At 37.2% G+C, this 24,719-nt stretch overlaps 3 protein-coding genes across 6 annotated transcripts; 2 read left to right on the top strand and 1 right to left on the bottom strand.

Annotated features, from left to right (window-relative positions):
* The first annotated feature begins 6,154 nt into the window (after positions 1-6,154).
* LOC129733063 (MORN repeat-containing protein 4 homolog) lies at positions 6,155-9,301 on the top strand. 4 transcript variants are annotated; one of them, XM_055694621.1, is made up of 4 exons: positions 6,155-6,284; positions 7,620-7,880; positions 8,217-8,236; positions 8,969-9,301. In XM_055694621.1, the coding sequence occupies exons 2-4, from the start codon at positions 7,698-7,700 to the stop codon at positions 9,234-9,236; spliced, it is 471 nt and encodes a 156-aa protein (XP_055550596.1). In that variant the 5' UTR covers positions 6,155-6,284; positions 7,620-7,697; the 3' UTR covers positions 9,237-9,301. The 4 variants fall into 4 exon arrangements, with proteins under 4 accessions (XP_055550596.1, XP_055550597.1, XP_055550594.1 ...); XM_055694622.1 differs by having other exon boundaries at positions 6,200-6,293; XM_055694619.1 differs by lacking the exon at positions 6,155-6,284 and adding an exon at positions 6,332-6,837.
* Positions 9,238-12,669, bottom strand: LOC129733050 (MMS19 nucleotide excision repair protein). The gene is made up of 5 exons (XM_055694598.1): positions 12,356-12,669; positions 11,568-12,301; positions 9,821-11,506; positions 9,600-9,767; positions 9,238-9,541 (listed from the first exon to the last, which is right to left on the bottom strand). The coding sequence occupies exons 1-5, from the start codon at positions 12,441-12,443 to the stop codon at positions 9,341-9,343; spliced, it is 2,877 nt and encodes a 958-aa protein (XP_055550573.1). The 5' UTR covers positions 12,444-12,669; the 3' UTR covers positions 9,238-9,340.
* Positions 12,670-18,358: 5,689 nt separating this feature from the next.
* LOC129733058 (solute carrier family 35 member F6) lies at positions 18,359-21,807 on the top strand. Its single transcript, XM_055694612.1, has 6 exons — positions 18,359-18,511; positions 18,585-18,684; positions 18,745-18,892; positions 19,788-19,941; positions 20,889-21,176; positions 21,232-21,807. Exons 2-6 carry the CDS (start codon positions 18,608-18,610, stop codon positions 21,705-21,707), a joined length of 1,143 nt encoding a protein of 380 aa, XP_055550587.1. The 5' UTR covers positions 18,359-18,511; positions 18,585-18,607; the 3' UTR covers positions 21,708-21,807.
* The last annotated feature ends 2,912 nt before the right edge of the window (positions 21,808-24,719 follow it).

Below are 24,719 nucleotides of genomic sequence, written 5' to 3'. Positions count from 1 at the left end.
AGGGCATAGCAATTTCTGTCAAAACTAAAGCTCTGAAGCTCTATCTTACAGGCCAATTGTCTATGCTACTCGACTTGTAAAAATTTTCAAGCGTTTTTTCGGATTTCTCTGTGTTAGAGGACCCCTCTTCGCTCACCGTAGTGTATTTAAATGTGTTTTTTCAGATAGTTCATTGCTATCACTAGGCTGACCAGATATCATGCCTTATAGTGTGCAGACAGAGTGATCGATGTGTCAAGCAGAAAAAGTTGTAATTGCCTGAATTTTTAGTATTGTTTCAAAACACTCTGACTTCAAAGTCAGCATAGGTTTTAAAATATCCAGGTCCCTTATCAAAAATATTTTAAACGTGTTACCAAAAAAGTATACTTTATCAATAAATGAATAAAAAGTACATGGTTCGCTCTCGTTGAACACATAACTGAGAAACGTTACTCTTGTTTTAGGGGACACAAAATTTTACAATGTCAAAAACAAGTTCAGATTATAGCATAAAAGTGATGCTGACTTTGCACTTGACGAATTTACAAGGTAGAAGAAAAGAAAGGTTAGAAAGAACGAGAAATAAGAGAACGAGGATGATTACGAATAACTTAATTGAGCAAAGAGAAAACTATTTGTTTGCTGCATTACAACATTCCATTCTAACTGTAAATTGGTTGAACAAAAATATTTTTTGGTTTGTTTCAAAGGGGCCGTTCCCAAACCACGTAGTCATATATAGGAAGACGGGGGGGGGGGGGGGAGGGTATCAAAAGACCACGAAAAATCACGCGGGGGGTGTGGGGGTTTACGAATAGACCACGTAGTCTTTTTTCTGACCTATAATTTATTATTGCCACTAAGTCAAGACGAAGCTTTCGCAGTTTTTTAATTTATAAATTTATTTGACACGGCCAATTAATAAGTTTCACGGAAAGTTTGAGAGTTGTCAGCAATTAACTGTAATAAAATTTTTGAAATATATTTCAAATTTATCCGAACGAAGAAATTTTTTTTTTGTTTTTAACAGGCTTTGCCTTATATGGCATTTACTTCTTTAGAATAATAGTTCTATTTTGCAATGCGTCGGGATTTATGTTATTTTTCCTGGAAGTATATTTCAATACTCAACGACCGGTAAAAAAAATCAACGTTTTGGTCTTAAAAACAATATATAAGACCTGGATGTTCGTGAACTGAAGGAATAAAGAAAGATGTTTATATTTTGTTCGACATTCAAAAACTTTGTAATTTATTAAAAAAAAACTTAGTTACAAATCCGATACCTGAGAATCACTAAAAGTAAGGTTTCACTTATTATCAACTAAATATTTTTCTAGATGATTTCTAGATGAGTATACAATTTACCATAACTATAAGCGAAAAATTTATCGTAGATGATCAAACTGCTTAAACAAATTTTATTTATTTTGATACTCAACAACAAATCAAAAATCATTTTGAATATACTCAACAGAAAAGCGTATTTTAAATTACTTTCAGGTAAGGAAATTATTATATTTGTTAAAGACAATGAAATATTATCAAAAATTAAACAACCATTATCTATTTGTTATTTTGGTTTAGAGAAAATGATATTACTGAAAATTCTATTTACAATTTGCGCAATAACTAATAATCAGTTTTCTTGAACCTTCATTTTTTTATAAATTTTTCATACTTTATTGTACATATATTTGCAGAATAAGATCACAAAACAAAAGACCACGAAAGACCACGGGGGAGTAGGGGGTATAAAAGGGATCAAAATATGACCACGTAGTTTGGGAATGGTCCCAAATGCATTTTATTATTTTTAGTGTCGCAGAAACTCACAGGGCATATTTTTTTAGGACAAAATTATTTTCTACATCCTTACCAGAGACACTAGTTATGCCAGGCAAACAAACCGATTTAGCTGAAAAAATAATTTTTACCTCCAGTTGGACACTCTGTGGGTAATAAAAATATTTTTATAATCGAAACAGTTGGTTTGATTGGCATAGTGCCTTTGGCAAAGTTGTAGATAATAATATTGTCCTTCCAAAAATAAACATGTTGTAATTTTATTTTAAATATAACTTTTTTTCGACTTCTTCATCACTTCGGTAATTTTTTTGTAATTTTCATACAAAAAAAAAGAGATTTTTGAAAAATAAGCTTTTTTATATTAGTTTTAATGTTTCTTTTACATTAAAAAAAATGAATTTTTTAGAGTTTTTTTTTTATCGGAAAGATAAAATTACTGTCTAAAACTTTTCCAGAGACGTCACACTGATCAAAAAACTTTTGGCTCTGAAAATATTTATAATCACAATAACCCTCCCAAAATAGCATTTTAAATAGCTTCTCTGCCGGTACCCGCATAACTGTCCCATACTGATTTTGGTCACTTTTGAGTTATCATCGGGAATCGACTTAACTGTTACCATATTTTCTGGAAAAAAATTAAAATTGATACTTTTGTATGGAAAAACATGGAAAAAATACCAAGTTGTTTTTGTCCCATATTGAAAGTACCCGCATTACAGTCCCACTGCATAGTGGTGCAAAGTGCAAACATATAATTTTGCTCCAGATTAGTGTACACTAAGGTCGCTTCTTACGCGGTTTTTTTACGCGGCTTTTTTTACGCGGATTCCGGAATTTACGCGGATTCCGGAATTAACGCGTTTTTTTACGCGGATTCCGGAATTTACGCGGTTTTTTTTTACGCGGATTCCGGAATTTACGCGGTATTTTTTTTTTGCCCGGATTTCGGTTCCCCTTCACTCGGAATGCAAAATTAACGATGGTTTTTTTTACGCGGATTCCGGAATTTACGCGTTTTTTTTTACGCGGCACGTATCCCCCGCGTAAAAAGCGACTTTAGTGTATATCGGATTATTTTAGGCATATAGAAGTATGTCATTTAATTAACTAGACTAATGTTGTTTTTCTGTAGTACAATCTACGTTGCCAAAGATACTGCCGGTTGCTCGTTGAATTTATATGTGATGGGACAAAATATGCGAGTATTTTTGAAATGTACCCGCATATTTTGTCCCATTTTGTCTTTTTTTTTCAAGTTATATAACGTAAAACCAATTCCATCCATGGTTTTTTGTTCTCAACGATAAACTTGTGCTGCCATGAAACTGTTATGGTCGTTGGTTGGTATTAAATCGCCGTTTTCTCAACATGTTGTTTTTCATTATGGGACAGTTATCCGGGTACCGGCAGTTCTCAGCCTATAGAAACGTTTATGCAAAGTTTAGGCCAAATCTAAAATAACAAAAAATATTGAAACTGGGACATTTTTTGTGGAACTGCTCAGTTAAAAAGTAATTTTAAGTTATATTAAAAAATGTGCAAAAATACAGTAGGTTTCCGTTTTTGGCATGTTCCGTTTTTGGCATGCTCCGTTTTTGGCACACTCCGATTTTGGCAACAAAGGGTTCCGTTTTTGGCAACTTTTTTTAGTACATAGTATACAATGATTTACACAACAAACTGAGCTGATTTTGACACCCGTTCTAGGTTGAAACTGATTCAACTGAAACTGGAAACATCTTACGCCTGATGGTTTCTAACGAGCTCAACTACCAACACAATTGATATGCCGCACAGTGGAACACTTAGAACATCTAACCTGATCATAATTATTTTAATATTTTTTTTTGCACTGAGAACGTATCATATAGTGATAACCAGGCCCGGATTTGAGAGGGGGACCAAGGGAGCGAATGCCCCGGGCCTCTCGACTCGAGGGCCCCCCTAGACGAAGTGAAGACCTTTTTTTTGCTCGTCACCTTCTAGCGGTTGTGAAGGCGTAGCACAACAAAAACAGGCCCCACGAAAAAATCTGCCCCGGGCCCTCCAACGCCCAAATCCGGCCCTGGTGATAACAAAAACTTATGAGTGGATCTGGGCATATTTTTGCATAGAGTAACCCACCTAAAAGTGATATATGCCCGTTCTTATAATAAATCCTAAATTAAGTCATATTCGGCTCAAAATTCATCCAAATACTTTAATTTATCATTAAATGACTTTTCGGTACACTTTTCCATCGTTTGACAAAGTTTCATTCTTGTTACCATGGCTACAACTATCCCAGAAGCGAAAATAAAATTATTTCTTGATTATGTTTACAGACCGATAAAACACGAAACCGGAATAATCCGGAAGGTTTTTTCTTCACCAATATAACCCAAAACATTAGCACGAACACCAGAGTATTTGGAGAGAAAACCTCACGCGCTAAGTACCCATTTCTGTTCGATTAACCTTCTTTAACAATCTCCATCGTTGTTATATTTACAAATCGCTTGTTTATCTTCGAAACGTTATATATTAGCTAACGGTATCAAAGCGTAACTATCATCCACAAAAAACTGTTCAATTGTGGTCGGTTCAAACCTCTCGTTACGACCGTAAACATAACTTTTGGATGTTGACAAGCTGTCAAATGATCAAGCAAACATCACGCTTCAAAATGAAACACTACACAACAAAGTTGACTTACTTTGAGTTTTTCACTTTTGCTCAGGTTTGAAACATATTTACTTCTATGTGTTCCGTAGACATATGCTAATAAGTGGGGACTGTTCTGTCAATAATTTTGTAACGATGGAATTCCTCCACGAGGTCTTTTGTCTTCTTTTTTTATGTTTGTTTACACGCAAAGTATATGTTTTTCATAATTTATTTCAAATAAAGCAAGCGTGATTAAATGCAGAGAGATATTTCATAAAGCGCAGAATTCAAATTTTGAAAATCAAATAAAAATTTATCAAAAGACTAATTGGTAGCTGTTACTCATCAAATGGGTGAAAATTTTACTCAATAAAAAATCGTGAAACTTTTTCAAATTTGGGTGATTTTTTTCTTATTTACGGGTAACTTAAATTTAACGTGTATTTGACTCCAACTGTAAACAACGCACTGTCGTATATAACAGGTCTGGCAATTTAAAACCAGCCGTCTTTTACACTCATTTGCTTTCAAATGGAACAGAGTGTTTGACGTGACAGACACTGTTGTACAAGCGCTGCGAGAGAATAAAAGCGACGACAAATTTGAAATTTGTTATTACTGTACGTTAGATAAGACGAATTTTGTCAAAAACGCATTTAATCATATAAATAAATAATTTTCATAATCATTTTGAAGTCTCAAATAGAATTTATTGATGACAAAAAAGGTTTCCTTTTTTGGCACGGTTCCAGTTCTGGCAACTGAAATTTAAAATTTTGTTGCCAAAAACGGAAACCTACTGTATTAAAAACTTCAAAGTTTACAGAATAGTTAACTTTCATTTTGTTTTCCTCGAATTGATAAAGATGTCACTTAGTCTAGTCTGACTAAACGGTGTTAAAAAAAATTCAATAACACTGGTCGACAAAAGCGAAAAAAAAGTTCCCCTCCAAAGGTTTTACAGCATTTTAACCATTCCTGTGAATTTTGCTGCTTTTAGAGAATGCAGAAATGCATCAGAAGGCCGCCGAGGAATTGCTTATCGGATTCGTCGCTTTTACGTTTGCAAAAAAAAGTGAAAAGTTATCTTTGCTAGGGACACCAGAACTCACAGGAATGGTTGAAAACCTACCTACCATCTCTCATGTTTTCCAGTTCGAGCTCTAGGACAAAACTTGGATTTTGAATGATGAAAGTGCTATGAAAGAAGGATTACTATTTTGAACATAGTTGCATTCAAACCAAAAGAATCAGTTCAGAAGTTTATTGAATTATTATTTACAAAGACACTTCGAGTTTGACCTTTATATCATTTGTATCTATCGCGCTACTATTACCTGCAATATAATCTGTATAAATGAAAGCATCAAGATTTTAGTTTTTAACATTTTTGATTTTCTCTTCTCGTCGATTTATCAATATCTGAATACCTGCGTTACTCTTCGTCGACCAGGTAAGCTCCTTACGATCAGCTGCTGAAGGGTAAGTACCCGTAGCGTACGCTCCAACGTTACAAATCATTGTAATGCTATGTTTCAGAAACATTTATTTTATTTTTCGAAATTCGCGAAATTTAGAGACCAATTTCGTTTCGTCTCGAGAACTCCACCTTGATTTCGTTTCGACTAATTTGGCGAAACCGAAATTAAGGGTTAATTTCGTTTCGTTTCGTTTCGACACCAGAAAAGCCAGTTTCGCACACCCCTAATATATACTATATGTATATATAAAACTTTACCTTTCAACCAACGGCGTAAGTTTACCAGTACAATAATATTCAATAACTACTAGCTTTCAAGTGTGATGCCTGTGAGCACTCATATATGCGTTGCATAACAACCTAGGTTAGTAAAGTAAGTTAAAAAGCAAATCACTAATGATTGACTCCACCACTGAGTGCATGCAGCATAGCTGGCGTCCAAAGCTTCAAATAAGTCAAAATCAATATCCAGACGAGGAAATTATAGCGTCTACAATGTTCGATATTGTATTCGACGTAGTTGCATGGAATCATTAGAATGGGTCATAATACAATTCAACAGTGTTTACATTTTTTTAAGCCTAATCCAAGATCTATGATACAAAAAAAAATGGTCAAAAAGTCTTCTATTATAAAAACAAATATAGAGTTACAAAAGGCGGAAATATCATTTCACTGTTACCTAGGAAGTTCAACACCACTCTACAAGTTATTGTTTGCTTCCATTATTGGCCTGGCATAAGGCTTTGCCGACTATTTTTTCTGGTTTCTGTTGTTATATGCAGCGAATGTATTTTCAGTCATGCTTTGCGCCCAAGCATTACTCTTGACCGAAACGTCGTGCGACGCACATTAGGACGTCTGTTCGCTTGCTGTTGAGCGCAGTGCTAAAGCGTGTCTAGTACATATCTCTATTTGTAAGCACTTTACAATCATTGCTACTCTAGTGCAACTGTGCATTTCATATTTTCATCAGCATGCTTCTTAATATGGTGAAATTAGTGAACCACTGCATGACTGCCAACAGAAATTTCTGATGCTATCATATAAAATGTGCTGTGTGTATGAGAGAAAAAAAAATAAACTAGAAATGTGAATAAGAATTTTTAAATTTGCAAAAACGTGTACATCCGCGTAAATAAATCTAAGAGCAGTACTCGAAACCATTGTAAAAAAGTATTTAGTTGTTTGCGTTGTGATGTCAGTATTTTAAATAATACTAAAAGGTGAATGAATTAAAATTTAAAATCTCTTTAAAAAATAAAAAATAAATAATACTAGCAGTTGATTGCGGTTTTTACTCAATTAATACAATTAATAATTACCTCAATTGATATTAATTAATGATTATTTAATACTAATTTAAATATTTCTCTACTACTCTGAATTCTGATCAAATTTTGGGCATAACAGAATTTGATTAAAATTCAGAATGGTAATACTGATCGAATGACTTCTAATCGAAACGTAGAATAGAGCTACCTGATAAGGAAGTCAGTTTTTTTGAAGACTAACAGAAGTAAATCACATCCATCCGAATTACAATTTCATATGACCAGGACTAAAAAGACAACATAATAAAACCACATACAGGAGATATGTAATAAAACAATTCTCGTTGTGTGTGACAACTGTTAATGCACATCTAATTAAATTAAACGGTTCGAACTAAGCTTGTTAACGGCATGTCTTATTTTAGAAATGCTAGGTACTTCTCAACTGAGGTAGTAATGTAATCTAAAACTGGCTGGTTGTCACGTGGAGGTTATCTACGAGGATGGAGGGAATACAGAGCGGTGTGGTGAAATGTGGCGGATATAGATATGATGACGGGACACGGTATATCGGAGACTGGAATCATCGTGGCCAAAAACACGGCATGGGCTCAATGATGTTCTCCGACGGAACACGCTACGACGGAGCGTTCAGTAATGGAGTATGCTCAGGATTAGGAGTCATGGTGAGCATTGAAATATAGATACGTTCAAAGTAAAAACTATCGTACAAAAAAAAATTAATAATATCAGAAATCTGTATCAGTAAAGTCAGAAATGACAAATTAGGAAAGAAAACTCGATAATTTCGTTTTAAAATTTATAAAAAAGGACATAGATGCTCAATTTTAATGGCAGTTAATTGAAGTTAGAATTTCATGCAAAAAAGTTATGAAAAAAGTACTGTTTCATGTATTTTTTCTCAACTTTGATGTTACAACTACCTTATGTGTAATTTTATTTGTATGTAACATATTCAAATGATTATTATAAACTGTTCTTTCAATTTTGTCTCTTTACAGTGTTTTCCGGATGGTGCTAAGTAAGTTACAAATAATTTATGATTTAACATCATTGCTGCAAATATATTCATATTCATTTATTATCTGGTTCAAAAGTTTGGGAAGGAAACGTTACCCAAGGATTGTTTCAAACAAAATACGTGGCCTCAACATCATTGAAATTTGATGATATACTAACTAAACGACGTTGCTCAGGACCAAAGTGTTCGAAATTAAGAGTTGCACTGTTTCTTTAGCACTACTCACTTCAGAGATATTACGTTAATCTTCACATATTATGCTTTATTTATTACTTCAAATACAAGATCAATATTTTTGTAACGCAAAGATTAAAACATCTTTATTGGATTGTATTTGGCAAATTTGGAATATTTTCCAGAAACTGGAAGTCGCAATATCGAAAAAACAAATCTAAAGTTAGTTCCCGATCTCTGAGCATAATCCCGGTTCCTGAAAACCCCTCATTGGGTAAAATTTGTATGTTAAGCTGGCTGTTTTCCAGAAACCGGAAGCATCTAAGGTTAATTTTCGACCTCTGGGTATCATGCGGGTTTCGAAAATCCACATCTCCTAGTGTTAAAAACTCAATTTTCACAAAAATGGCGAACATACTAAATACGAATGCTATCAAATATCATACGTAGAAAATTGATAACAGAATGTAGCTTAGTTTGCTTGTTTGTTTAGGCTGCAGAATCGGTTATGTATTATTATTATGAATCTAATATATGGTATATCTAATCACTTCACAGATACGAAGGAGAGTTTATGCAAGGCTGGTTCCATGGACACGGAGTTTTCTGGCGATCTGATGGCATGAAATACGAAGGCGAATTTCGAGGCGGGCGCATTTGGGGTCTCGGTTTAATTACCTTCAGTGATCAGAGTCACGGGTTTCCAAGGAACGAGGGATTTTTTCAAGATTGCCGTTTAGTACGCAAAAAGCGCTGCCCGGAGGTGATTCAACGTGCCCAGAAAGTTGCTTTAATGGCAAGGGCGCAATGTGATCAGGGGAACTAATCTATCAAATGGCCATACATTGTATACATTATGTAATTATAATTTTATTGTTTATAAACTAACAACAGTTTTTAAATTTTGCCTAAAACAAAAAAAAGCGTGGGTTATCCACTCGATTTGTTCTCGTCTGTCCCTACTAAAAACCATTGAAGCCTTGCTGCTACTGACGCATTTCTTACTAATCGTTTATGATCATCCAAAGTAGTTCGCAGTCCCAAAACAACATCCTGCTTAAACGGCAAAAGCAAAGAAGGGGGATATTTCGTAACATGCAGCAAACACTGCAGAGCATCAATTCGAACATGCTGCAATGAATCAATAAAGTTCAAAATATCTATTTGAATATTATGGAATTAGGCTTACCATCGACGATTCATAAACAGACAACTTTAACAACTGTGGTACTATTGTTTGAAGATGATCCCGGAAAAAAACGTCTTCGTCTTTCACAAAGCGTGCGATAATTTTGAGTGAATTTTCTAAGGCGTCATTGTTCATTTGCAATAAACACTTCAGTAAAATAGGTCCTACCTAAAAAAGACTTGTGTGGAGTGACCACGATTTATCGAACAAATATTACCTACCTTCTCTATATTCATTTTCAATACCACATGCGGAGTGTACTTGTATACTTGAGCTAACGCCCTCAAGTGTGTATCTAAATAACGTTCCACTGTACATTCCAACTTTTTCATGACAACTATAAAAAGTTTTTGTTTGAATAAATTTTTTATTAAAGGTAAATGCAACTGAGAAAATTCTCCCGCCAAAATTTCGAATGCAAGCACAGCTTCATTCCCTAGAGAAGGATGGTCAAGCAATTCAGCAATGTCTTCAACAATTTCGCCCGCCAATGGATGACCTCTAGTAAGCAAACCCTTACCCATCCAGGAAAGAATGCTTACTACCTTTTTATTGTTGTTCTTCAAATGCACCCGCAATGACTTTATTAACTTCAATAACACATTCCGATGATGTTCATCATCCGGCATTCTATTGAAAAGGCTACAAAGTAAGTGATGGCACAATTGTTTTTCGTTGTCATCCTCGCTGTGCAAAGCTATTGTAGTTAGAGAATTTACCAAATGTTCGAAGTGGTTCTCTAACGATATTGTTTCGTCTAAATAACCAAGAATACCCGACGTCAGGTATAAGTCTTTTGTTTTTGTCAAATCCATTGATGAAAGGTAGTCAGCAATAATTATTTTTTGAACTTCTGGAGAAAGTTGTGTCATTAATGCTCTCATTAGGGTTGACGCAGCGAACAGGTAATCGGATGTCGGTGTAAACATTTCTTTACGCACCTGTTCAATAATCTTTTGTATGACTTTATATTTTTCAAATAACATGCTTGCCAAAAACTTTCCGTTTTCACCTAAAATAGAAACTTCCAGAGTTTTCATTGCAGCAATGGTTACCGGTTCTACTAGCTGTTCTTTAAAAATCAAATCCATAAAGAATTGGTTTATTTTGTTGCTCAAGGTTTCTAGCGGAAGCAGTTTACTTAAAGAATGAAAAATTCGTTCTGTGGATGAAGAAACCAATTCATACTTCTTGGCGATTAATTTATCAACAATAACGTTCATGACTTCTGCCGGATAAAAGTAGGCAAACTGATAAAGGCATTCTTCGATGTCCAAACGAGCATCGTCTGATGATAAAAGTACATGGACAATCGTTGTGTAAACAACGAATCGATTCTCGTCGATTATTACTTCTGGAATGGATATTAGGCCAGCGAGAGCAATTCTTTTGAGCTCACTTGTATCATACTCTTGTACTAAGATTTGAACAAAATGTGTCTGTACTGCCAGAATCATCTCGGAAGACAACTGCTTTAAAATATTCTTCCTTTTACAAACTACCATTAATCTTTGTAGCACGTCAATTAATGCACATTTTTGTTGTTCAGTGAGCTCTTCTGTTTGTAACTGTGAAAGTATGATAGGGATCAATTTGTCAACAACAAAAGACGCGGCTTGTGGTGATGCTTCTGAACAAACAAGAGCTATTTTTACACAATGTTCAAATTGTCTTGATGCAATCTGCGCTATGCTTCCCATAATTGCTAGAAATATAGTCGTGAGAAGTTTTTCTTCAATCTGTGCATCAGAATTTGTGACAATCAACAGTTGCAAGATAGCGTCATGAGCTAGTTGAATAATTTCTTTGTTTTCGTGTCCTGGGAGCAGTTCTGATTTTAGAGCATTCCATATGTTATCCTGATGCTCAGTAACATCCGACATGTTAAATGTTTTTATGCATTTGATCTAGAAAAAGGTATTGATAAAATTCTAATTCAAACAATGAAATCAGTTATACAAAACTTACCAACAATCGCAGCGAATCAAGTTTCGCTATATTGAGTTCACTGTCTAATTTCTCAAGTAACAGCACAATGCAAAAACTTGTGAATTCCTTTGATCCACACAAACAGTTTTCTAGTTTCAGTGCAAGTAAATCTCTGGTAATAGCAACTGGATCGTCGGGATTTGGGTAAAAATCTATTGGGAAATAGCATGCAAACACTTCAAACATTTCTTCGGACAGGTTCAATAGAGGATAGTTTTGGAAAAACATGGGCATGTAGTCAAACAAGAATAACAAGTTTTGTGGGTCTCTTTCGCCTTCAATGGCACCAATAACTCCACTAATAAAATCTGCATTCATTGCCAACAATTCGGATTTTTTTACTTCAGCTAAGCGAGCTATGATTTTTATATATTTGGTACGATCGTCCTTCTGCTGACTTTGGCAAGGAATTTGCATAAAAAGTGAGCCGAGCAGTTTAGTAGCGGCACCGTCTGGAAGATTGTTCATTTGCGTTATAGCATGTATTCCCCTCAGAATTGCAGGAATATTAGAATGATGATCTTTCATACGATCACAGTAGAATGTGACAATAAATTCCAACTGAGTGTCATTGAGTAAGTCGGCTGGCAATTTTTCTAAAACTTCTGAGAGGAGCATGGTTCCTTTCATTCTGATCTGATTGTCTTCGTTAGTCAACGCAGGGCCCAATTCTTGTACGAACTCCGCAAGGCTGAGTTTACCATTTATAATATCTACAAAAAAGGAGTTAGCCTATTATCTTTCATGCGGTTAGTGTTTGAGTATACCTTGATAGATTTTATCGCACTCATGATGGTTTTTTGAATCGTTTTTTAAAACATCGACTAGTGTCGAATGTGACCAAGGAAATTTCATTTTTACAGCACAAAAATTATGGGTTTTCAAAAAACTCAAAACTTTAAACCGTCTACTAGCATACACAGCACGTTCTTCGCACTTCTTTGTTTGTAAATCTCATACTGGATAAAACATAAACAAAGGAATTCGCGTTGACGGTGTTGCTGATATTTGTTTGGTTTTTGCATGCGAAAAAGAAGGAAGGAAATATTTTTGTTTTTGTCATCACGCACATTTTGACAATTACATATGAGTGTTCACGTAGGTGCGAACAGCCCGACCCGAATAACGTGAAAGCCTTGAAAACCAGGTATCTGACAAGCCATGACTTTTGAATGAGCTTTTTACCAGGGGAAATCTATCTGTGAAACAAATATCGTGAAACCGTGACCAACACATTTGGCAACAAAGCGTCTGTATGTTTTGGGTTTTGTCGTTTTGATCGAAGTTGAATGGAACGTTTTTTTTTAACAAAACTCGAGAAATCGCGGAAAACTTTTATTAATAATGCGTTCCGTAGTGAAATTTTAAGACAGCAACAAGTTTTTAACGAAAATTGGTGATGTTTTATCGTCACATTGGTAATTTAACAATCGTCATGGACCAACAAACTTCATGGACCAGATTTGATCTGCGATAACGCACACATATATGAAATTTGACAGCGGTAAATCCCCCCTGCTTTTTACCGAGCCATTGACATCCCTATACCGAGAAAAGGCTCAAACACAATGGATACGTTTGCGTTGCGTTGACGTTAATTTGACAGAAAATGTATGAGCTAACTGTCAAATTACCGCAAACGCAGCCGCATCGTATTCATTGTGTTTAGGTCTTAACAGTGAACGACAATGAACTCATGTCCTGAGCTCAAATCCATTTGTGCCCGCTGTCAGCTGTCAGATAGAGGTTATAAATAGCTGCGGTGATACGCGTACGGTGATCTCGTTTACACATACGTTGAGATGTTTGTCTTTGAACTTGGCGCGATGCCTTAAGGCTGCTATTTACATACCTGTTTACATCAGTTTCCTGATTTTGAAAGATTTGCCATTACAAATGTCTCAAGATTTATTTTTGTTCTGATAATATTCATAAAGACTCATGAACTGCAAAAGCAGAGTAGACAAAAAGGTATTGCTGATTGCATCTGAAACGCGAATTACAGACAACTCGCAAGTAAAATGCAGATAACGTGCACGCCAGATTGATCGTATACCAGTCAACTAGAGCGAACGCGACAGAATGCCTTCGTGAATCGTATTTATACAGTCTATCGCGTTCACTCTCGTATGCTGGTATACGATAAATCTGACGTACAAGTTGTTTGCATTTTGCTTGCAAGTTGTCTGTAATTCGCGTTTCAGCGGAAATTTGATAAAACTTATTTTATCACAGACGAGTGCTCAAGCAAGAACGCAACATTGATCGAAAATTCCGTATAAATTTTCAAACAGAAACACATTAATCATTTCTATACTTTCACGGTAAGAGTCGAAAACACATTAATGGGTAAATTACCCATTTTTATTATATGCGGCTGTCAAAACATTAGTAAATTGAAAAATGGGAAATGGGTAAAATTGTTTCGAGAACATACACGGTAAGAAAGGAAAACCCATTAATCCCATTAATTTTAATCTCGATTTACTCATTTACGGGTATACCGATCAAACGGATCAAACGTCAAAAATTGGGTACAATTTCACTCTTTTTGAGAAATGAAATTTTACCCATTATTAAAAACTGTATCCATGCAAATCAGTATTTTATCTGCTATCATCAATTGTCAGAATCGCAATTCTCTGCAACATTTGATTCATTAAACATAACCACTATTCTATTTACACTTTGTGTTGATTTTTTCGACCCGTTTTCGTTTGTGAAAAACCTGTGACACAGGTATTGCAGCCAGATAGTGGACATTCTAGACCTAATATAAGAAACTCTCACATTGTAAAATTCAATGATATTACATACTGTTTACCGTGCAACTTCTCAACCGAGTCTCTTTTTAAGTTCTTCCATGGCAATAGGGTGTTTTAGGGGTATGTATATTATATTTTATTTTGATAAGGAATGTTAAAAGAAATATATATTCTACTGACTTTTTTTAAATTAAACAGCAAAACTATTGAAAATATCGATTTCGAATTTTAACAACTGTAAGTGGTTTTAAGACATACCCTACCGTCAAGAAATCATGATACAGGGAGGCCAGGCCATTTTTCAAATATCTTCACACTCCACAAAACAATGTCTTTATACATAGGAAATCTGTGAACACGGTCCCCGTTGAAAGTTTACAAACTTCCAGTGGCACATTAAATCGAGTGCGGTTAATCAACCGATTATTAGGCTTCCACTTATTCACACGCGCTCAAATGTTTTCAATATTAGGACATGTCTTAACATCTGGCATCCATGTAATGACACGTGAACCAGGGTTATATTTTCCACAAGCCAGCAGCAGAAATGTCACTTTGCTTACTATCAGGGTTATATTCCCCAAAAGCCAGCAACAGCAATGTCACTCTGTGCACTACTTGCCAGTTAGTGAAAATTTAAAACAAATATAATTTTTCAATTTTAAAATCAAAGAAAACTCGTAGAGTTCTAAGACAAATTACGTAATGCCTACTGAAAGGTCGGTTATCGATTAGTATAAGAAAAAGCAGGTATTTTTTCAAACTGAAACCCCCTATTATTGACAAATAGTGAACAAAACAGATCGCAGAAGTAACGCGTGCGAACCAGCTAGCTGGCATCCCACCATGTTTCGAGGACTAACATCTCAGCGTGTGTGTAAACGAGATAGCATATCACCGCCACTTTTCATACGCATAACATAGCATCTGTCAATGGGGCCCGCAAATCGCGGATCCGCTGCGATGTTAGCTGCGATGAAACAAAGCAAATAAGATAGAGATGCCAGCTAGCTGGTGCAAACAAATCGACAGCACAAATTAAGAAAAAACTAAGAAAAGACACTTGAAGTATTTTTCCACCCATTTTTTTAAGAATATGTCTTCCCAATGCGTACAATATGACCCATTTCACATTTTTAAATTTACCCATTTTTTTTCACAGCCGCATATGAGAGTAAAAAATGAGTACAAAATTATCTATTAATGGGTTTTCGACTCTCACCGTGTACAATGACAGTTGGTACATGCCCATGGGCGAACTGGGATTGTAGTGATTTCGAGCAGTTTTAATTCGTGATTCAAAAAAAAAAGACAGCTTTTATCTGAATTACTCTTATGCTTGGGAGTAACTCTAATTGGGTCCTAAAGCTATACCGGTTTTTATATATCATTTGAAAAGGCGGCGTTTTCTGAGCAAAACGTGATTTTTAAAAACCGTTTATCGTTTTCCTTCGATTTTTAAATGAAGAAAAAAAACTGCTCGAAAGATCTTAGATGACGTTTCGCCCATGTACGGTATATGAGAGAACTGTCATTCAAGGCATTTCGAGAAGAATTTTTTTTTTTCATTTAAAAATCAAAGGAAAATGATAAACATTTTTAAAAAATCACGTTCTGCTCAGAAAATTGCACTTTTCCAGCTGATATATAAAAATCAGAAAACCGTTTAAAACTTTAGGACCCCATTTACTCAATATTACTCACATCTTTGATTACCTTGAGAACAAGAAAAATATATGAGCGATGAGAGGAAAAGGTTCCAGGATGGATATTTCGAGACACGAGAATTATTCAGATTTGCTCTTTATTTTTCACGTTTTCTCAGAAAAACTCATTTGTTCACTTTTATCTGAGTTACTGTTATGCTTGGGAGTTACTCTAATTTACCTAATATTACTCTGAAATTCTCAGAAGATTCACTTCTTTGATTACCTTGAGAGCAAGAACTATATATGAAAGGTGAGACTGAGCAACATGCATGTGTATATTTGCGGTGAGAAAAAAGTTAAAGGATGGAAATACAGAGACACGAGAGTTACTCAGATTTGCTAGCTTTATTTTTCAGGTTTTCTCAGAAAAACTCGGGAAACCTCAAATTTACTCACTGTCTTACCCCCCGCGTTTTGCTTAGAAAATGCAGCTCTTTAGGATCCCGGAAAAAAACTTACGATGGATTTTGCGGTGAGAACAGTACACGGACAATGTTTTTTATTGTAACCATAGAAAACACGGTATTTTTACTGTAAGCTTGCAAACGATTGTTGTCAATACCATGTTTTATGCCTTGTTCAGACTACGCTGGATATCACCTGATTTCGCCAGATGATATCGGATATCACCTCGAGCGTTCACATTAGAGTGAGCTGATATGATTTGACATTTGCTTTGGTAATTGAAAAGAGAAGAAAACAAAAACAGGTCAAAGCTAAAACAAGACAACAAGAGCAATGGGATTAGGATAGAGATGTCAGCGAGTTGGCTCGCACTAACGCGAACTCTCATATGCAATTGTCAACATATGCGGGATGAAAATAGCAAAAATATTTCCTTCCTTTTTTCTCGCATGCAGCGCGAAGTTAGAAATTCGTAGGGTTGCGTCAAATGTCTGTTGGCCGTGTTGCCAACTGCTTGAATTGTGGTTATTATTGGTTTTCGAACATGATATCCGCGATAGCGTGTAGCCGAGGTGACATCCGTTGACAGCTCGATTGTATGGGAGGTAATATGGCCTCGATAGCACGAATCGCCTGATATCAGGTGATATGCGGTGTAGTGTGAACGGGGTATAAAGGGCGATATTTTCGAGCAGATCTAAATAAGGTGCAACGTAAAGGGCGATACTTTCGAGCAGATCGAAAAGGTTGCATAGTAAAGGGCGAAACTATAAATTCTCGAATATACCATGTAAAGCGACTAAAATTCAAGTTTTAGGTTTACCATGTACAAAGCTAGAACAATTTTGCTTTCATTAGAGTATTTGGATGACAAATATATTGTTCCACCGTTATTTAGGATTTGAATTTTTGATTGAAAATTTTGTTTGTCGTTTTTGAGTTTTGTAGTCATTGTAAGATTCGTCCTAATCACGAAGTAGTTCGAATATTTTATACAAGCACTCTACCATTCCATGGGCCCGAAGCGCACCGTTAAATTTGCTAGCTTTAGCTGTTTTAGCCCACCATAGCATGGGCTTGGTTCGTAAACAACTATCTGGCATCTCTTTCTTACCTGAGATTTCTTACTTTCGTCGTGTATTGCAGTGCAGAGTCTATGTGTATATAGATAGAGTCGCGCAAAGATGAAACCAAGGGAACCAAATCAGTGTACCAATCGAGCAATGTAGATAAACAAGGTGATAATGTTAAGAGTGGATGAAAAGTGTGGTAATTAGGCGTGATAAAGAATATGTGTTTTTCCGACGTTTTAACTACACATTTTAAATCCAACATTAAACCTGTACACTGGTTCAGTTAAATTTAACAAAGCATCACCGGTGTAATCTTTCAAAACTGTGTACCTTGTGAAGAATTTCAAAAAATGATATTCGCTTATGCATGGTGAAAAACAGAACTGTATAGAGATAAGTGACTTTTCACCTACGCACACTAGTAAACGTGTAAACCCGTGTAAAGCTGCTTTTGTTTCTTCCAACCTGTAAATCATCGCATCTCGTTGGTACGACTTTTATCACTTTTTCACCATTTTTGGTCGATTATATTTAGGGCCTTCTTCCGAATTCTGACCACGAATGAGAAAATTTATCCAGAAACAAGTTTAAAACATATAATGAGTGTTCAACTGAATTTTTGTCCATCTGCTAAAAACATAGCATTGCAAACAAAACAGCTATTTATAGATATTTTCCCCAACTAGTGGCACTAACACTTTCGTACATAAAAAGGTCTATAGTTTTTGGCAACAAACGGCACAAAAACTGTGTTGCCGAAACGATAGATTTTCTCTTTGCGCGACTCTATAGACACATAGACTCTGTTGCATTGTTGTTTCTCTATTCCAGGGGCGATTTTCTCTGACCCAGTGGAATGAAGCTGAATAATGAAATTCACTATCAGAATCAGACTTCATTAGGCCTTGGTATTAGTTATATTCGTCATATTGCTTTGTTTTCACTCGGTGCATTGTACAGTTGATTTCAGAGTTGAGTGTTCTATTTCATAAAGATTGCCACTCAACAGATTGTAGTATCTCGTGCTAAAAGCTATTTTTTTAGTGTTAATAAATTAGGTTGTAACAATGGGCTGGACAAAGTATCAAGCAATGTTAGCAATAACACTGGTAGTTACCGGATCGATCAATACACTTAGTACCAAGTAAATTATAATAAGATAAGTTAAATGTACAATTAAATAATTTTACAATAATTGCCTTAGGTGGGCAGATTTTATCCAATCTGAAAGTTCTGATGGTCAGGTTCGTCATTTTGAACACCCATTTGTCCAAGCATGGGCGATGTTTTTAGGAGAATTTCTTTGTTTACTGACCTTCAAAGTGTTTTACTATTACCTTCGGCGGAAAAATGTAAGTAAACTCAAGTTAGTGAAATGCTATTTCCTACTTAGAGAATCTTTTATATTCAGTTATGTGTGTGACATGTTTTCATTTTGCAAAGTCGTAAATAGTTTATAAATGAACCGAAATATCGATAACAGAAAGACTACAATTCCCTTTGAAGCCTCCCTATTACAGAAGACGCGGCGAGCAACTCGTCTCTCCCGCAGTGACAGACGAGCCACTCGTCCAAAATCCAGCTGACTCGCCATCTGCAATACCAAATTGGTCACAGACAAGTAACTTGCCGCTCGCCTCGGCTTCTGTAATAGGGGCTATATGTGGCTTCATGAATGAAATGACCATTGTGAATTAATCCTATAAATTATGAATGCCTGTTGCTTCTTTTACCCTACTTGTAACACTTTTGATATGCAATCAATAAAGTTGTGCCGAATGGACCGAATACAGCAAAACTTTGTGAAGGCCCAATAACTGACATTGAAAAATGATAGGAAAAATCTTTCGCTTTAGCTAAAACTTCCTCATGTTATATTGATTTTACTATGTGGAGTTATGTATATTAAAAGCGGAAACCTAATAATTGCTAATAAAAGATCTTAACTTTAACGCAAGTCGAGGGTGCAATGTTTAATCAACTCCAATGTAATTATTGTATTTTTGAATCTCTCCATCGCATTTTTGCATAATTTCGGAAATTCGTTTTCTGTTTTGTGTGATTACAAAAAACACACTGTTTTTGGAAGTCATATGACCCGCTACGTTATAACAACAGTTATAACTTTAAGTTATAACATCTACACGTCCATGATCGTTTCAATAGATGTGTTTTTAATGTTAAAAATTACTGCAACTTGATTTTACTCTGCAAATTGAGCTAAATTAAAACTAATTTGTTTTTTAGGACGGTTCAGAAGATCGCGACGATCTTGTAAGAGGAAATAGAGAATTTAGTCCTTTCATTCTATTTGTACCGGCAATGTGCGATATGATTGCAACATCAATTATGTATGTGGGATTGAATCTTACCTACGCTTCGAGTTTCCAAATGCTTCGAGGTAAGTTTAACTCGTTTTAGTTCTTTAAAAAGGTTCCAGTAGAATGAAAGGCCAAGTTTAATTTTAAATCAAGAACAAAAAAAGTTTATTGAACGAGATGTTTACACCACGAGTTCTCTCTTACGAATGATGAAATATCAATAATGGCGGTCATGCACATACACAGCAGAAGGCTAAAGTATGTCACTACACTCACCACATTAGGTAACAAGGTGTACAGGGTGGCGAGATCGTTGTTATATCGACATTAGTGTGATTGTGATATTAATATTATAAACGCAGACTATGCGCAACCGCCTAACAATGCAAAGAAATTAATTGTAAAGCTTATCCGAAGCTAGTTGCTATGATTTTACAGATACTCAATCGAGGTTTGAGCAATCAACACCTAAGAAACATAGGTACGAACATACCGAGTAACTGTTAGTTAAGAAGAAAAAATTAATAAATTATTCAATAAATTATTAAAATTTATTAAATTGTAACTTAGATTTCAAGGTAAATTTTCAAATTAAGCTTCTACCTTCTCAAAAAGTGAATGAAACGGTTTAATCGTTTCTGAATTAAGTTTCATTTTTCGCCAAATATCAATTTGATCATGTTTTTTATATAAGATTGTTAATTTGATACATTAACTCACAACTATTGTATTAAACAAAACGTAAAACGTTCGTAAAAGAAATAAGGCCACTATCATAGAAGACAAGGCGAGCGGCAAGTAACTCCACTGACCAAATTCGGTATTGCAGATTTCGAGTCGGCTGGACGAGTAGCTCGTCTGTCAGCTGTCACCAGCGATTTGCACTTGCGTTCCCTAATACCAAATTTTGCTCGACTCGTCTTCTGTATTAGGGGCCATAAATTTATTAACTCACGGAGATTTCTTATTCGTTATATTTTATCAGTCAATTGTTTGTTTTTTGTTAACACCAGATTTTTCGTTGCAGGATCAGTCATAATTTTCGTCGGTGTTCTCAGTGTTGCATTTCTGAACCGTACATTGGTAAGCAGAGAATGGACTGGCATTATTTTCATCATTTTTGGACTTGGCATTGTTGGCCTTTCCGATTTCATAACGGATAACGGTGCGGGTAGTTCTTACAGCCGAAACAACGTTATTACTGGAGATCTGTTGATTATTTTGGCACAAATCATCACAGCCGTGCAAATGGTGTACGAAGAACGTTACGTTGCTGGATTGGACATTCCCGCATTACAAGCTGTTGGATGGGAAGGTACAGGTTCAAAAATGAGATTACGCTTACGTTAATCATTCTATTTTATATTCAGGATTCTTCGGCTTCAGCATTCTAGGTGTTCTGCTTGTTCCTATGTATTTCATAACAACGGTTGCTCCGTTTAACAATAACGCTCATGGAGTCCTTGAAGATTTACCAGATGCTCTAGTGCAGATGAAAAACAACTACCAACTAATTCTGGCCATCTTAGGTACTATCATATCAATAGCATTCTTCAACTTTGCCGGTATTAGTGTAACAAAAGAAATATCTGCGACGACTCGGATGGTTCTTGATTCTGTGAGAACCCTGGTTATTTGGGTTGTCTCATTAGCACTTGCGTGGCAAAAATTTCATTACCTACAAATTTTTGGCTTTGCTGGTCTGCTTTTTGGAATGTGCCTATACAACAATATTCTTATATTGCAAACATACGATCGTTTGCACATGTATTTTCGTAGACGAGAACAGAACGATGGTCAAAATGAGGTCATAATTAATAGGCGTGCAGATGAACCAGATTGTTAAGATAATAAAGGACATAGAACGTTTTATGCATCCTTGAGCTTCCAAAGCCTATGGATGCATATATTTGAGTTGAATAAATGCAATGGATACAATTTAGCAACTTTAACAAAAAATCATTTTCCAAACCAGAATTTGAAGGCTATACAAAACAAGGATATTTTTTGTTTATAATATATATATATATATATATATATATATATATATATATATATATATATATATATATATATATATATATATATATATATATATATTTTTTTTTTTTTTTTTTTTTTTTTTTTTTTTGTTTCAGGTGAAGGGGAAATTTGCATCCAAACCCCTGAGGTGACCAACCTCAGGGAGTGTGGGGTTGGTTTGAATCAGTGACCGGACCCACTAAAACCCCTTCAGTCTCCAGCCCATAATACTCCCCGGGACCACCGCTAGGTATTGCTTCGGGGAGCGGCTTTTGTGCTCTGTGCACCCTCTTGGTTCTTTAGGTCTTTTTGCTAACTTAGCTAACTAACCTGGAGACTGGCCGTTAGCTAACACTGGCGTGTCGGTGGTCAACCTGTCGCCTGTTTTGCAATTCTAAAACTATTTGAGAGGCGGCTGTACAAACCGCCCTCCAAATGTTTGGGTCTTTACACATCCTCCGAACTAGGTTGTCCGGAGTGGTGTCTGGCCCGCTCACTACCATCATGTCGCTCCGCGCATGCACAAAACGAGGGCACACGAAGAAGACATGCTCAGCAGTCTCTTCCGCATCCGCGCACTCGGGACACATGGGGGACCCCGCATGCCCGAATCTGTGTAGATACTGCCTAAAGCAACCATGGCCTGACAGAATCTGTGTCAGATGGAAGTTCACTTCTCCATGGCGCCTCCCGACCCATCCGGATACATCCGGAATAAGTCGATGCGTCCATCTACCCTTCGCGGAATTGGACCACTCCTGCTGCCATCTGATCATCGAGAATGATCTTCTGGTACCTCGTATGCCCCTTGTGTCACGTTGATCGAAGCATTCTACGTCCTCCTTAATGGCTATGCTGATAGGCAACATGCCGGACAGGACGCAGATTGCGTCGTATGACACAGTTCGATACGCGCTCGCAACCCTCAGGCACATGAGCCTGTAGGTACTTTCCAACTTACTCCGATGTTTACTAGTACCTAATGCTTTGGACCACACTGGCCCGCCATATCTCAGTATGGACGAAGTCACGCTAGCTAGAAGTTTCCGCTTGCTGCCGTACACTGCTGAGCTATTGGACATCATGCGAGATAATGCTGCAATAGCCATTGAAGCCTTCTTGCAGGCATATTCGACATGGCTCCCGAAGGCGAGCTTGTCATCGATCATCACCCCCAGCAGCTTCAGGGAGCGCTTAGAGGCGATGGTGCAATTCCCGACACTGATCAACGCCTGTTGCTTCGACTTGCGGTTATTGACAACTGAAATCTCCGTCTTATGATGCGCCAGCTCCAGTTTTTTGGAGCGCATCCAGTCCTCGACGACGCTTATAGAGTGCGAAGCCGTCAACTCAACCTCCTCGATCGACTCGCCGTAGACCTCAAGTGTGATGTCGTCCGCAAATCCAACGATCACAACCCCTTGGGGGAGCTTTAGTTTCAGCACTTCATCGTACATGATATTCCACAGTACCGGGCCCAGGATGGAACCTTGTGGAACCCCTGCGGTAATTGGGACACATTTTTGACCCTCGTCTGTGCTGTAAACTAGCACACGATTCTGGAAATAATTTTCCAGAATCCTGTACAAAGACACCGGAATGTCTAGTTTCCGAAGCGAGTGGGCTATGGAATCCCAGCTAACACTATTGAACGCATTTTTCACGTCCAACGTGACGATTGCGCAATAGCGAATGCCCCATCTTTTACGCTGGAGTGCTACCTCTGCTGTTTTGGTGACGGACAGAATAGCATCCACCGTAGACTTGCCTTTTCGGAAGCCGAACTGGTTACTCGACAGACCGTTTGCACATTCGGTGTACCTAACCAGTCTATTGAGAATAACCTTCTCGAGCACCTTACCCGCCGTATCGAGCAGACATATCGGTCTGTATGCCGACGGGTCACCAGGTGGTTTCCCTGTCTTCGGCAATAAGACCAGCTTCTGTCGCTTCCATCTGTCTGGGAATGTACAGTCATCCAGGCACTTCTGCATGACTTCCCGAAATAGTCTGGGGGCCTCTCTGATGGCCTTCTTCACAGCCAGATTCGGAATCCCATCCAATCCCGGTGCCTTGCTCACCTTCAGGGAGTTGGCGATCGCGATGAGTTCCTCATTCGTAACCGTTTCCGCCTCCTCTGCCTCGGCACGGCTAACGCCGTCACTCATATATTGGGTGTTCGGCAGGTTGGCCGACCACCTCTGGTCTGAGTTTGAGATACTGGAACGTCGGTGAAGTGACTCGCCAGCCGGAGGCCAAGGATTTGGCTCGTGGCGTGGAAAGAGTCCCTCTATGATCCGCTCAAGCATCGCTGGTGATTTTTCTGCGGGCGCCATCGCACCCTTAGTCTTGGCCATCACCATCCTATAGGCGTTACCCCACGGGTTAGTGTTGGCACTAGCGCACAGTCTTTCGAAGCACGCACGTTTACTAGCTTTTATTGCTCTCTTAAGCGCCGCTCTTGCGGAACTGAATTCCCCTCGACGATCTTCCCTTTCTTCGTCGGTTCGCGCACGTTGAATCCTTCTTCTCGCTTGAAGACACGCTCTGCGGAGGTCCGCTATCGCGTCGGTCCACCAGTAGACTGGTGGCCTTCCATGCCTAGGCTGGCGGTTCCTAGGCATAGTGGCGTCGCACGCCCGCGAAAGTATGGCAACAAGTTGATCAGCGCTCGGGTTACGAATTCTGCTTGCCTCGTGTTCTAGTCTAATTGCTTCCGCAAATACCTCTTCGTTGAAGTGTGGTATCCTCCACCCGCGAGGAGCTGGAGTGTTAATTCTACTCGCCACATGCGGTCTCGTTTTACAGTCTACGCTATAACAGACCGCCAGATGGT

The sequence above is a fragment of the Wyeomyia smithii genome, chromosome 3 (assembly GCF_029784165.1).
Source record: "Wyeomyia smithii strain HCP4-BCI-WySm-NY-G18 chromosome 3, ASM2978416v1, whole genome shotgun sequence".
Classification (NCBI taxonomy): Eukaryota; Metazoa; Arthropoda; class Insecta; order Diptera; family Culicidae; genus Wyeomyia; species Wyeomyia smithii.
The sequence above is the reverse complement of the archived record's forward strand: the minus strand, read 5'-3'. Positions and strand labels throughout refer to the sequence as shown.